Genomic DNA, 14,442 nt, shown 5'->3' with positions numbered 1-14,442 from the left:
ACCTATATTATTAAAATAGACTACGTTTTCAGCTTGTGGTCATCCCACCTGTAATAACTCCACAGAGGCCTGTATCTGTCACCAAGTCACCTTTTACTTACACATGAATAGTCTTTGACTTCAGTACTGCCTCATTCAGAGTCAGCTACCAGAGTGTCAGTCTCCCCATTTTTATCTGTCAGCCGGGGCTCCCTGTTTGGACAAGATTAACAGCCCCAGTCAGGGAACTCATATTCTATGAGGTCCAGCTTGGCTGACCTTGTTCCAATCACTGCACAACCCTCCTCTGATTTAACAGAAATAGGAGCAGGACCAGACATCCAACACACTCTGATGCTGAGGCTGACAGTTCATGTATTTTAACGAGGCTGGCAGCCCATGCTGTCATCGGATGTTCAGGTTTAACCCTGAGCTGGCTGGAGATGCCAGGCCTTGGGGAAACCCAACAGGTTCAGATTAAGAACCTTGTGGGCCATCATCGGACCCTCAGTCCTACAATCTCCACCCTCACCACCCATCAGTTTTGGAGAATAGGTATCCCTGCTCCTGAACTGTGGTTGTTGTTAAGGAGCAGACTAAAACCCCTCTAAGTATTTGAAGAAGGTAGCCTAGACCCTGACTCTTTCTTGTTTTAAAGACAAATGTGAAGTGCTATGTTCCAGATGCCATGTGACTGGTCAAACTACTCGATGTTAAGCAAAACATCATTCATTTAAACGCTGTAATTAAAATACAACCAAAGGAAGACGAATTTAGAATAACTTAACTCTATTGGCAAACCCAACAGAATAATAGATACAGTAACTATTACTAATCAACTGTTCATTATCAATGTGTCACATCTCATTGTGTGAGGTGAAGAGGAAGGGAAGGAGTCTTGTCTGGGGCATAAACACTGACCTGGAGCTGATGGGCCAAATGACCTTTTTTTTTGTTGAAAATGTTCTGGAATACAATTCACATAACGATAGCCCGTAGCTGAATTTCTCCATTTGCTCACAGGTAGGAATGGAACACTTCACATTCACTTGGGGCAGTACCATGGGAGTGCGGTTGATTAATTAGTTTGCTTTCCGGTTGGTCTTCTCTCCATGAAGTGTCTTGTAACTACTCCTGTGTGTTTGTGTCCACAGATCAAGCAGTGGTTCCTTTGACGTCTCGGTGAGCGGCTTGTCAATATCTGAGGCAATAGGAATGACTCGGGATGAGACAGGCCGCCCAGCAGTGCACAGTGCTGGCTGTTCAGCTTCTATTGGCAAATTAAGCATCAAATTTCACGGAAGAGCAAAGTAATAATGCGATACTTCGGGGGGGAAATGCAATTAACTGCCCACTGCACTCCTCTCCTTCTCCTCTTCCCTCCTCTACCCTCTCTATTCCTCTCCCCTGCTCTCCACCCGTCCTCCATCCTCTTACCCTCCTCATCTCCCCTCCTCTCCCTTCTCCTACCCTAAGACTTTCCTTCCCCCACACTTTCCCTTTTCTCTCCTCCTAACTTCTTCCCCCTCCTCCCTTCTGCCCCTCTCACTTCGTTCTCCCATCTCCACCTTCACTCCCGTTCTTTACTCACCTCTCCCTTCCCTTCTTTTCCTCTTTCCCCATTCCCTTTCCCTCTGCCCCATCCTTGCTTCACCTTCTCCTTCAAAAAATAAAAAAAGAGGCAGAAGATTAAATATGAGGATAAGCTAGCCAGTAATATAAAGGAAGATTTCAAGACTTTCTTTAGATATATAAAGGGCAAAAGAGAGACAAAAGTGGGTATTGGGCGCCTGGAAAATGATGCTGGAGAAGTAGTAAAGGGGAACTAAGAAATGGCGGAGGAACTGAACAATTACTTTGCGTCAGTCTTCAGGGTGGAAGACATGAGTAACATCCCAAAAATTCAACAGAGCTGGGGGGCAGAGGTGACTATGGCAGCCATCACCAAGGAGAAGGTGCGAGAAAAACTGAACGGCCTGAAGTTGGATAAATCACCTGGATCAGATGGACTTCACTCCAGAGTTCTAAAGGAGATAGCTGAAGAGATAGTGGAGACGTTAATGGTGATCTTCCAGGAATCACTGGAGTTAGTGAAGGTCCCAGAGGACTGGAAAATCGTTAATGTATCTCCCACGTTTAAAAAGGGAGTGAGGCAAAAGATGGGAAATTACGGGCCCATTAGTTTGACCTCAGACGTTGGGAAGATTATGGAGTCCATTGTGAAGTATGGGATTTCTGAATACTTGCAAGTGTAAGGTAAAACAGGGCAAAGTCAGCATCAAGGGTAGGTCATGCCTGATAAATCTGTTAGAATTCTTTGTGGAGGTAATGAGCAGGTTAGACCAAAGCGAGCTAATGGCTATTATCTACTTGGACTTCCAGAAGGCCTTTGACAAGGTGTCACACAGGAGGCTGCTGAGTAAGGTACTAGCATGGATAGAAGATTGGCTATCTGGCAGAAAGCAGAGATTGGGGTTAAAAGGATCTTTCTTGGATGGCAGCCGATGGCTAGTGGTGTGCCACAAGGTCAACGTTGGGACCACACCTTTTCACTGTATACATTAATGATCTGATGAAGGAACTGAGGGCATTCTGGCTAATTTTGCAGAGCATACAAAAATAGGTGGAGGGACGGGTGGTGTTGAGGAGGTGGGGAGGCTGCAGAAGGATTTGGACAGCCTAGGAGAGTGGGCAAAGAAGTGGCAGATGGAATACAACATGGGAAAGTGAGAGGTCATGCGCTTTGGTAAGAAGAATAGAGGCATGGACTATTTTCTAAATGGGGAGAAAATTCAGAAATCTGAAGTGCAAAGGGACTTGGGAGTCCTAGTCCAGGATACTCTAAGGGTAAACTTGCAGGTTGAGTCAGTAATAAGGAAGGCAAATACAATATTGGCATTTACTTTGAGAGAATTAGAATATAAAAGCAGGGATCTACTTCTGAGGCTCTATAAGGTTCTGATCAGACTACATTTAGAGTACTGTGAGTAATTTTAGGCCCCACATCCCAGGAAGGATATACTGGCTCTGGAGTGGGTCCAGAGGATGTTCACAAGAATGATCCCAGGAATAAAAGTCTTAACATGTGAGAAACGTTTGAGAACTCTGGTGTACAATCGATAGAATTTAGAAGGATGAGGGGGGCTCTAATTGAAACTTACAGAATACTGAATGGCCCGGACATAGCGAATGTTGGGAAGATGACTCGGACCCGAGAGCACAGCCTTAGAGTAAAGGGACACCCTTTAAGACAGAGATGAGGAGAAACGTCTTCAGCTAGAGAGTGGTGAATCTATGGAATTCATTGCCACAGAAGGCTGTAGTGATTGAGTATATTTAAAACAGAGATAGATAGGTTCTTGATTGTCAAGGAGATCAAGGGTTACGGGGAGAAAGTGGGAGAACGGGGTTGAGAAACTTAATCATGATTGAATGGTGGAGCAGACTCGATGGGCTGAATGGCCTAATTTCTGCTTCTATGTCTTATGGTCTTCCTCCCCTTTCCCTTCTGTCCCCCTCCCCTCCCCTAAAGCCCTCTGCCCCTTATTGAATTGACTACTTGAGCCTTGATGGTGATGGAGCTTCCTTTAATGAAGGGCACCAGGATCGCAACAGGGATAATCTGATTCACACTGGGATCTCAATGGAATTTCTGCCCTCTGGGGTGGTCAGGTGCCCAGCCAAAACTACCCCTCCTCCTCACACCCTGCCCACCTCCCCATGCCCACCAAAAATCTCCAACACCATGGTATGAGAGAAGGGAGCCTGCCCAAGTCAGCAACCCATTGGTAAATAAATAAGTAAGGGGGCAATTGAGCTTGTTAAAAGTTCAGTTGACCTTGATTTTATGCTGCCCACACCAATCATTAGCTTGGGCAGGCAAGTGGAAAGGGATTCTCTTTTGTTTTGTAAAGAAAATTTATAAAATGGCCCAAAGGAAGTGGGTATGGTCCTCAGGGAGTGTCCTTTGCACATTCAGGGGCACCTTCCAAAGATAGTTTTGTCTTCCTTCCCAATTGCCTGCTCTGCTAAACCAAACACCTGAACCCTCCACCTCCCGCCAGAGGTTTCCCAATCCCACTCCCAACCCTATACCTTGGCTTACTTTTGGCCAGGTTCCCTGGGGCGGCCTCATGAATGTACCAGCAGTGCCCACTACTGAGCTTGTTGCGTTACTGGTACCCAGTGAGATGACCTATAGCCTCTGGGGGCTGGAGTATGCAGAATCTTTATTTTCAGCCTTGCTCTCCAAATAGGATGTGGGACATCAGTTTGGCTTGATCTGTAACGTAGAATCTCAACAATGTGGAAGCAGGCCATTTGGCCCATCGAGTCCATGTCAACCTCTGAAGAGATCCCACCCCGACACATCCCCGTACCCCTGCATTTCCCCATGGCTAACCCACAAAGCCTGCACACCCCTGGACACTATGGGCAGTTTAGCATGGCCAATCCATCTAACCTGCACATCTTTGGACTGTGGAAGGAAAACCCCGTGCAGATACAGGGAGAATGTGCAAACTCCACACAGACAGTCACCCGAGGGTGGAATTGAACCCAGGTCCCTGGCACTGTGAGGCAGCAGTGCTGACCACCGAGCCACTGTGCCGCACGGAGGGTGGTGGAAAACCATTTTCTTGAATGTAGGTGAGTTGAAGGACAGTTAAGAGTCAACCACATTACTGTGGGTCTGGAGTCATATGTGGGCCAGACCAGGTAAGGATAGCATGCAGGACATTGGTGAACCAGCAGATCTTTTACATCGTTAGGGTAGTTTCATTGTCATCTCTGCAGACTTTGAATTGAATTTAAATTGCACCAGCTGCTCTGATGAGATGTGACCCATAGCACCCAAAGCTTTAGCTCTGAGCTTGGATTTCTAACCCTGATGACATTAGTTCTACGTTACCCTCTCTCCTGAATATCTCAACTGACCATGAGGTAGTTTGGAACATCCTGAGGTCATGAACACCTTTAATAAATGCGTGTTCTTACTTTTTGTTGTAAACAGTACTGACATGAGAACATTTTCAGCGGTGATCACATTCAGTGTTGAGATTCCTGACATTTGATGTTTCTGGGGTAACCTTAATGTTGCTGCGATTTCTTAAGATTTAACAATGAAACCAGGTGTCTTATTCGCAGGAAGAGTGATTGATAACCAATTTGGTGGATTTTTTTTTTCAAATGTAAATTTTCACATATTCATGTGTTTAGCACCATTTTTGAGAATTACTTTAAATACTTTAAATGTTTAGGATGCTGACTCTTAAAACATAGTGCAACGTTTTCTTTTACTTTAACCAGATGTAAGTCTATTTATTTATTTGTTTATTTACAGACGGGTGTACAATCTAATCGCTCGTTTCCTGAAGGGCCGCTTTCGTTCTTCTCTTATCCGACAGGTACATTTCCCGTTGCACGTCAAATAATTCAGCTGCCTCTCTGTGACAGAAATTTCACATTACAAAGCAAGTATCCATGAATCTTGTGATTGTTATCCCCTTTATTTTGACACAGATTTGTTCAAAAGTCTCCAGTGCAGTCAATGGGCTGGAGGAGCATCTGAGAAACATGAAGGGTAGGCAACTTTATCTTTCACATTCTCTCCCTGCACGCATCCCACCCCTCAACTGTCTTCGAAATGCTCAGCTCGCAGGTATGCTGTCCTATAACACCATGCCCAAATGGCTAGATTTTCACCTCAGTCCAGGTCAGCGTATTAAAAAAACTAAAGAAAATAAATGGCAAGCAACACAGACTCAAAACAACAAAAAATTGAGCTCAATCCAGCTGGAACAACCGGATAGTCATCTGGAACAAAAGAGCTGGTGTAAAGATGATGGGCCAAATGGGCTCATTCTGCACCATAACATTCAGTGATTTTGAATCATATACAGACACATACAGCTACAAAGATACAAATGGACAGGGACTCTCACTCACATATACATACACAGACACACACACAAACACAGACAGACACATACACAGACACACATGGACACAGACTCTCACACACATACACATGAATGCACGTGCACACACACACACACACCTCTCACACGTCGACACGGACTTACACATAGATACACAGACACAAACACACACACACATGAACACAGGTACACATGGACACACACACACACACACTCTCTCAACTTCCTCAGATAAAATTGTTTCATGAGAGAGTTGTCATAGTGATGATAACTGCCTTGTCTATTCGAATAATAATAGAATTGCTGGGAAAACCATAGCTTCAGAGTTTAAAAATTCATAATTTTGCAAAACAATTAAATAGAATACCCCAATTTCTTTGGATAGAATCGATTCAGGGATTAGGAGCTTCAGTTTTGCGGATAGATTGGAAAGGCTTTCAATGGAGAGAAGACTGTTGAGAGGAGGTTTGATTGAGGTGTTCAAAATCAAGGGTCTGGACAGAGGAGATAGGGAAAATTGTTAACATTGGTGAAAGGGTTGAGAACAAGACACAACCTTAAGGTAATCAGAAAAGACACAATGGGAATATGAGAATCAGATAATGTGACCTGTTCAAAGCCAATAACTTTCTAACTTTCAGTGGGATCCGATCTAATATTCAATGTTCTTTTCTTTCTATGAACAAAGTCGTCCAGCACGTTGACAAATATGCGGTGATTGAATATTCCCTGGTTAATCCAATTGCAATCACTAACGCATTCATGGACCTGGATTTGAAGGTATCCATTGATATGTGCACGTGTGAGTGTGACTGTGTGTGTGTGTGTGTGTGTGTGTGTGTGTGTGTGTCTGTGTGAAAGCGAGAGAGTGTGTATGTGGGTAGGCACGTCTATGTGAATCTCCGTATGTTTGTGGGTGTGCGAATGTACATATTTGTGTGTGTTTCTGTAGGTTTATGTGAATGTATATGCATGTTTATGTGTGTGAGTGAATGTATATATGAATGTGTGTCTGAGAGAAACTATGTGCGTGTGAATGAATGTATATGCATGTTTGTGTGTATGTGAGTGCACGCTCAGTTTGAAAAGGAGAAATGTAAGTCTATGACTAGTGTTTTAAATCTAAAAGCTAACGAAGTGAGAGGAAGGCACAGCTGTTTAAGGTGAATTGGGAAGCTAGGTTAAAAGGTAGGGCAGTAGAATCACAATGGCAGATAAGGAGATCTTTAGTAACTCTCAGCAAAGATTTATCCCAGTGACAGTGAAAGGCTGTTTGAGAAGGAGGTTTCATCCTTGGCTAAATAAGGGATTTAAAGATTGTATTAAATTAAAAGAAATACTGTACAAATGAATGGTAGGACCCTGGGAAGCACCAAGAATTAGAAGGACCTCGGTGTGCATGTACACCAGTCTCTTAATATAGCAGGACATGTAGATAAAGTCGGTCGGAAGGCATGTGGGATACTCACCTTTATTAGGTACAGAGGAGATTTACCAGGATGTCACCTGGATTGGAGAGTTTCAGTTATGAAGCGAGATTGGACAGACTGGGGTTGTTTTCTATGGAGCAGAGGAGACTAAGGGGTGAATGATTGAGATGTATAAAATTGAGGGGTATAGGTAGGATGGAATTTGGAGGGATCAATGACCAGGGTAGAGATTTAAGGTAATTGGCAAGAGATTTGAAGAGAATGTGAGGAAAAATATTTTCACTCAGTGGCTGGTGGGAATCTGGAACTCATTGCCTGTAAGGGTGGTAGACAAAGAAACACTCATAATATTTAAGAAGTATCTTGATATGGACTTGCAATGTCAAGATAGACAAGTCTGTGGGCCAAGTGTTGGAAAGTGGGATTGCAATAGTTAGATAGTTGTTTTGACTTGTGCAGATTCAATGGGCTGAAAGACCTTTTTCTATGCTGTAGATCTCTACGATACTCTAATTCTGCAAAACCTTAGTAATAGGTCGGAGAATTGGGCAAACTTTAAGGACCAGCAAAGAATGGCTGTGAAAAATAATAATGAGGCAGAAAGTAGAGTATATGAGAAAGATAATATGAAACCAAATAAGAGTTTATACTGATATTTGAATAGAAAAAGAGTAACTGAAGCTAATGTTAATCATCAAGAGACAGTGTCTTGGGAACTGATAATGGAAAACAAAGAAATATTGGAGGCTTTAAAGCAGGCATCTTGTATCAGTCCTTATGGTAGAAGACTTCCCACAGATAATTGAAAATCAAGAGGTGATAGGGAGGGATAAACAATCACCATTATCAGGGAAAAGGGGCTCAGAAAACTACTGGACCTAAAGGCTGACAAGTCCCCAAGACCAGATGGCTTGCATCCCAGGGTCTTAACCAAAGTGGTGGCGCAAACATATGCATTGTGTATAATCTTCCAAATTTCCTTGGATTCCGGGAGGATTGGAGTGATTGGAAAATCGAAAATGTAACACGTTAATTCAAGAAAGGAAGGAGGCAGGAAATTGTAGGTCAGCTGACCTTAAGTCTGACGTAGAGAAAATGCTAGAATCCATCATGAAAGAAGTTATAGCAAGATACCTAGAAAATCATGATTTGATCAGGCAGAGCCAATGTGGCCTTGTGAAAGGCAGATGATGTATAACTAACCTATTAGTTTTTTGATGAAGTAAATATATGATGGATAAGGGAAACATCAAGACAGGTAGGAAAGTAAGTTGTAAAGAGGAGGTAGAGCCTATAACGGGGGTTGACACATTAGTTGAATTGGCAGATATGAACTTGTCTATTTTATCAGCAAGAACAAATAAGTAGCATATTATCTAAATGGAGAACAATGATAGGGGGTATGTATTATGTATGTGAAGTTTGATATATTAAATCATTTTTACAGGGTGAATTTTACAGTGTGGTAAAGCGTGAAGAACCTCCCTTCAAACCCCGACCAATTCTTCTCTCTGACCAAACTGATCACATGATGTATTTGGGACTGTCAGACTTCTTTGTTAATTCAGCAGGATTTGCCTATTATAGAGCTGGTGCCTTGATCATGAAGATCACTGATGATATGGTATGTACAAACTGTGCTTTCTACTTACTCACAAACAGAGTAGTTCCCGGACTATTGGTCTCCTCTTTAGAGGACATCACAGCGTCATAGAGTTGTACAGCTTGGAAACAGACCCTTCAGTACAACTCATACATGCCAAGCATTTGCCAGCATTTGGCCCATATCCCTCTAAACCCTTCCTATTCATGTACCCATCCAGAAGACTTTTAAATATTGTTATTGTACCAGCCTCCATCCCTTCCTCCGGCAGCTCATTCCATACATGTATCACCCTCTGCATGAAGAAGTCGCCCCTCAGGTCCCTTTTATATTTTTCCCCTCTCACCTTAAACCTGTGCCCTCTAGATTTGGACTTCTCCATACCAGGGAAAAGACCTTGACTATTCACCCTATCTATGCCCCTCATGATTTTATAAACCTCTATAAAGTCACCCCTCAGCCATGTTATCATTCAAATTCTGCTTTCCCACCAAATGGATGATGTTATTTTGAACGGAATAGATTCAATCTTTGGAAGGCTACGTCATTGGAGAAAGAGATAACACAGTGTGAAGCTGGAGGAACACAGCAGGCCAGGCAGGATCAGAAGAGCAGGAAAGTTGATGTTTCGGGATGGGACCCTTCTTCAGAAATGGGGAGGGAGAAGGGAGCTCAGAAATAAATAGGGAGAGTAGGGGTGGGGCTGGGGAAGGTAGGTGGGATGGTGATAGGTGAGTGCAGGTAGGCAGTGGCAGGGATTGGTCAGTGAGGTGGGAGGGGCGGATAGATGGGAGAGAAGATGGACAGGGTTGTGTCAGGTCAAGGAGGCAGGGATGAGAGGGAGTTTTGGTCATGGGATGAGGCCGGGGGCGGGGAGATTTTGAAACTGGTAAAATCCACATTTAGGCCATTGGTCTGTAGGCTCCCCAGGCGGAATATGAGGTGCTGCTCCTCCAGTTTGTGGGTGGCATCATTGTGACGCTGTAGGGGGCCCAGGATGGACATGTCGCCCAGGGAGTGGGAGAAGGAGTTGAAGTGGTTTGCGACTGGAAGATGTTGTCATTTGTCGCGAACAGAGCGCAGATGCTCTACAAAGCGGTCTCTGAACCTCCGCTCGGTCTCACCGATGTAGAGGAGGCCACATCGGGAGCAGCGGATGCAGTAGACCACATAGACGGACGTGCAGGTGAACCCGTATCTAATGTGGAAGGTTTGTTTTGATGGAGGTGAGGAAGGAGGTGTGGGTTGAAGTGTAGGGGCAGGTGTAGCACTTTCTGTCGTTGCAGGGAAAGGTGCTGGGGGTGGTGAGGTTAGTGGGGTGTTTGGAGTGGACGAGGGAGAGTGGACAGAGCGGTCCCTACAAAAGGAGATGGGGTGGGGAGGGAAATATCTCTTTGGTTGTGGGATCGGATTGTAGGTGGCAGAAGCAGCGGAGAATGATATGTTGGATGCGGAGGTTGGTGGGGTGATGTGTGAGGACAAGGGGGATTCTGTCATTATTTTTGTTGGGGGTGGGCGTGTGAGGGCAGAGGTGCTGGAAATGCAAGAGATGCGGTTGAGGGCATTTTCGATCAACGGGTTGGGGAAACTGAAATAGGTCGACAGCTGGGATGAGCGGGAGTGGAACGCCCCATCTTGGGAGCAGACGCGGCAGAGACAGAGGAATTGGAAGTAGGGAGGAACATGTGTTTGGTACTGCTGAAAGTCTAAAATATCAGATGAATCTGGAGTATAAGCCATTAATCTCAATTCAGACTAAATGGTCCAATTTGAGTGGAAAGGTTGAATATTAAAACTCGATCTTATCAAATGCATGAAGGATGAGATTTTTATTTGCAAACTTCCAATATCAACAGAGCATACAAACCCAGGCCTTAAATCTTCGTATCTTTAATGTCTCATCCAGTTTTTCATTTAGCAAATGACAACAATGGTAGGCTCAAACTATTTTGCTGTTTGTTGTCACAACAAGCTGCTCACTCAAAGATGATGTAAAAGTACAATATCAGAGATGGGTTTTAGGAAGGCTTCTCAATGATATGAATTCTCAAGCCATCCCTGTTTTCCTGACTTTGAGATTTCTAAATGTCCAATTATCCACTTTGTTCAGAAGAACAGAAAAACTGAATTACTTTTTAAAATTGAAAATCTGTTAAGTTTTGAGTGATTTGAGCGTCCTTGTACTGCACATGGATCACAGGAAGTTAACATGCAGGTGAGGTGAGCAATCAGGAGGGAAAGAGGTCTGCAGTAGGGTTGAAGTACAATGAGTGAGGGGGTCTTGCTACAATTTTTAGGGCTTTGGTGCAATCACACCTGAAGTAGTTGTCATCCCCTTACCCGAGGAAGAATATTCTTGTCTTTAAGGGAGTTGAACAAATTGCCCTGTTGGAAGAGATGGAGTAAAAAGGCAGAAACTTTCTGGAACTTACAAAACTCTGAGTGGTTGACAGTAAAGATGCAGAGAAGCTCTTTCTCTGCGTTGTAAAGGCTCAACACTAGAGGGCATTGTTTCAGGATAAGGAAAAACTACTTAAGACTGAAATGAGCGATGCTTTCTTTTCTCAAGAAGTTGTGTATCTTCAGAACTGTGTACTTCAGAGAATTATTAGTGTTCAGTTGTTGAGCATAATCAAGACTGTGATGGATAGACTTTTGGACTTTAAGGGAAACAAAAGATATGGTGATAGGGCAGGAAAGTGGAATTGCTGTACAGGTCGTTCTGCGATAACGCATGTTTCGTTAAAGCGAGTTGGCTGTAACGTGATTGATGAATAGTGGACACTGTTTGAATAACGCAAACTTTCTGCTGTACAGGTATAGCGATTTCCCTATAACACGATTTTCTACAGAGATTTTCGATAGTGTTAGGTCACATGAATGCAACTGTAGAAGCATAAAAACATAGAAGATAGGAGCAGGAGGAGGCCATTCACCCCTTCGAGCCTGCTCCACTATTCTTCATGATCATGGCTGATCATCCAACTCAATAGCCTAATCCTGCTTATCCCCATAAACTTTGATCCTAAGTGCTATATCTAGCCACCTCTTGAATACATTCGATGTTTTGGCATCAACTACTTCCTGTGGTAATGAATTCCAAAGGCTCACCACTCTTTGGGTGAAGAAATGTCTCCTCATCTCCGTCCTAAATCATCTACCCCAAATTCTCATACTGTGACCCTGGTTCTGGACACACCCACCATCGGGAACATCCTCCCCGCATCTACCCTATCTGGTCCGGTTAGAATTTTAAAAGTCTCTATGAGATCCCACCTCCTTCTCCTGAACTCTAGTGAAAACAATCCCAACCTAACCAATGTCTCTTCATACGTCAGACCCGCCATCCCCAGAATCAGCCTGGTAAACTTTTACCCTCGAGAGCAAGAGCATCCTTCCTCGGAAAAGGAGACCAAAACTGCACACAATATTCCAGGTGTTGTCTCACCAAGGCCTTGTATAACTGCAACAACACATCCCTGCCCCTGTTCTCGAAACCTCTCACAATGAAGGCCAACATACCATTTGGCTTCTTTACCGCCTGCTGCACCTGCATGCTTACCTTCAGCGACTGGTGCTCAAGGACACCCAGGTCCCACTGCACACTCCCCTCTCCCAATTTACAGCCATTCAGGTAGTAATCTGCTGCCTTGTTTTTGCTTCTGAAGGGAATAACCTCACATTTATCCAAATTATACTGCATCTGCCATTGATTTGCCCCCTCACCCAACCTGTTCAGATCATGCTGAAAACTATCGCATTATAGGAGAACTACCTGTATAAGATAAAGACTGAGAGGCTTGGATTGCTATACAGTCTTTTCCTGCTCCCGTTTCCTACATTTATATGTTCTTACATCTTATGATTTCTTATTGGAACTACAAGATCTGAAAGATAACATATATTTACAGTATGTTCAGTTTCATCTTCCACACATCTTGCCAAGAGGGATTTCACACTGTGTTGCATTTTAATGACAAAATAATAATGTGTTGTTCCCATTACAAGATGTTTGATAAGATAATCACATAAAACACTGTAATATTTTTGGTTAATGGACTTTATGTTGTTCTCAGATTCCCAAACATTCTCCTATCAGATTAAACACATCAACGTTTGGTGCTGTTTTACCTCAGGTAAGCACTTGCAGAGAATTGAATGATGTTTAAGTTGATATTAACAGACCTCTACACCCCTCAGACATTGTTTTTGGAGGATAATACTTCGTGCCTTGTCCCCAAGAGAAAGTGTATCGAATATTAATAGCTTGTACCTGTCTCTAGGTGGAGAAACTCTACCCCAACATGCTGATATTAATGAGTTTCCATGCCAACAAACAGCCTGTTTTAAAGCTTGCACCAAACAACATTACCATTCAGGCATCTGGTGATATAAATACGTTTGCAATCCTCCCTAATTCATCTCTCGCACCACTGTTTGTCCTGGGCATTGTGAGTACAATTACAATCTGAACTTGCAGATGCTTCTTAATATGTTTACAATTGCCATGAGAAAATTTATTCTGTGTTTCAAATGTTAACAGTCTGCCAGTGTGTCCGCTCAGGTGACTGTCTCTGACATGAAATTGATTGGATCCTTGAAACTCAACAGGTAAGAAAGAAAGCATTTCATTATATAACAGATGGTATGGAATCAGTCAGTGGTGTAATATGTGGGAACTGTAAAAGCCAATTTACTTAAAGTGAGGTTCACAGACAGTAAAGAAATTGGATAAGTATTGGATAATCTCTTCTCGAGATATTGGTTGAAGGATCAAATCTTTTTATTTCAAAAATATACTTGCGAATAAAAATATCTTTATATACATAGGTAGTCATTAAACCAGTTGAGTCTGTACAGTAGCATATGGAGAAACAAACAAACATTGGAGTTTGATTCTATCTGGCAAACAAACCCAGGGCCTGCCTTTCTTGTACAAGATTATAGTTATATACATTTGAGGCACTGGGAGAGTCTGAAAACTGAATGGACCCCCATTTAACTTTGGCAGAAAAACCTCAGACAGTGGTCTGTCCCCACTGTGACTTGGTGACAGCTGCCCCAAATTTAGTGCGTCCCTCAGCACGTAGTCCTGGACCTTGGAATGTGCCAGTCTGCAACACTCAGTCAGGGTCAACTTCTTCCTCTCACAGAACACAAGTTTAGAACATAGAACAGTACAGCACAGCACAGGCCCTTTGGCCCATGATGTTGTGCCGAACTTTTACCCTGAGCCTAAAGTCTATCTAACCTCCACCCCTACCTTATACTATCATCCATATGCCTATCTAATAGCCGCTTAAATGCCCCTAATAAGGCCAACTCCACTACCCTCTCTGGCAATGCATTCCACGCCCCTACCACTCTCTGAGTAAAGAACCTACCTCTGACGTCTCCCCGATATCTACCTCCACTCACTTTAAAACTATGCCCCCTCGTAATAGCTACCTCCACCCTAGGAAAGAGTCTCTGGCTGTCCACTCTGTCTATA

At 43.4% G+C, this 14,442-nt stretch overlaps 1 protein-coding gene across 1 annotated transcript in view; it reads left to right on the top strand.

The window, feature by feature from the left end:
• Positions 1-14,442, top strand: part of LOC109937846 (bactericidal permeability-increasing protein-like) — a 29,680-nt gene that overhangs the window by 12,468 nt on the left and 2,770 nt on the right. Inside the window, exons 6-13 of the mRNA XM_048608186.1 lie at positions 1,134-1,289; positions 5,321-5,384; positions 5,500-5,560; positions 6,607-6,698; positions 8,796-8,972; positions 13,028-13,087; positions 13,235-13,402; positions 13,495-13,562. Of these exons, the coding sequence (XP_048464143.1) occupies positions 1,134-1,289; positions 5,321-5,384; positions 5,500-5,560; positions 6,607-6,698; positions 8,796-8,972; positions 13,028-13,087; positions 13,235-13,402; positions 13,495-13,562 (846 nt within the window). The remainder of the gene's footprint in view (positions 1-1,133; positions 1,290-5,320; positions 5,385-5,499; positions 5,561-6,606; positions 6,699-8,795; positions 8,973-13,027; positions 13,088-13,234; positions 13,403-13,494; positions 13,563-14,442) is intronic.

The sequence above is a fragment of the Rhincodon typus genome, chromosome 19, assembly GCF_021869965.1.
Source record: "Rhincodon typus isolate 14 chromosome 19, sRhiTyp1.1, whole genome shotgun sequence".
NCBI lineage: Eukaryota > Metazoa > Chordata > Chondrichthyes > Orectolobiformes > Rhincodontidae > Rhincodon > Rhincodon typus.
The sequence above is the reverse complement of the archived record's forward strand: the minus strand, read 5'-3'. Positions and strand labels throughout refer to the sequence as shown.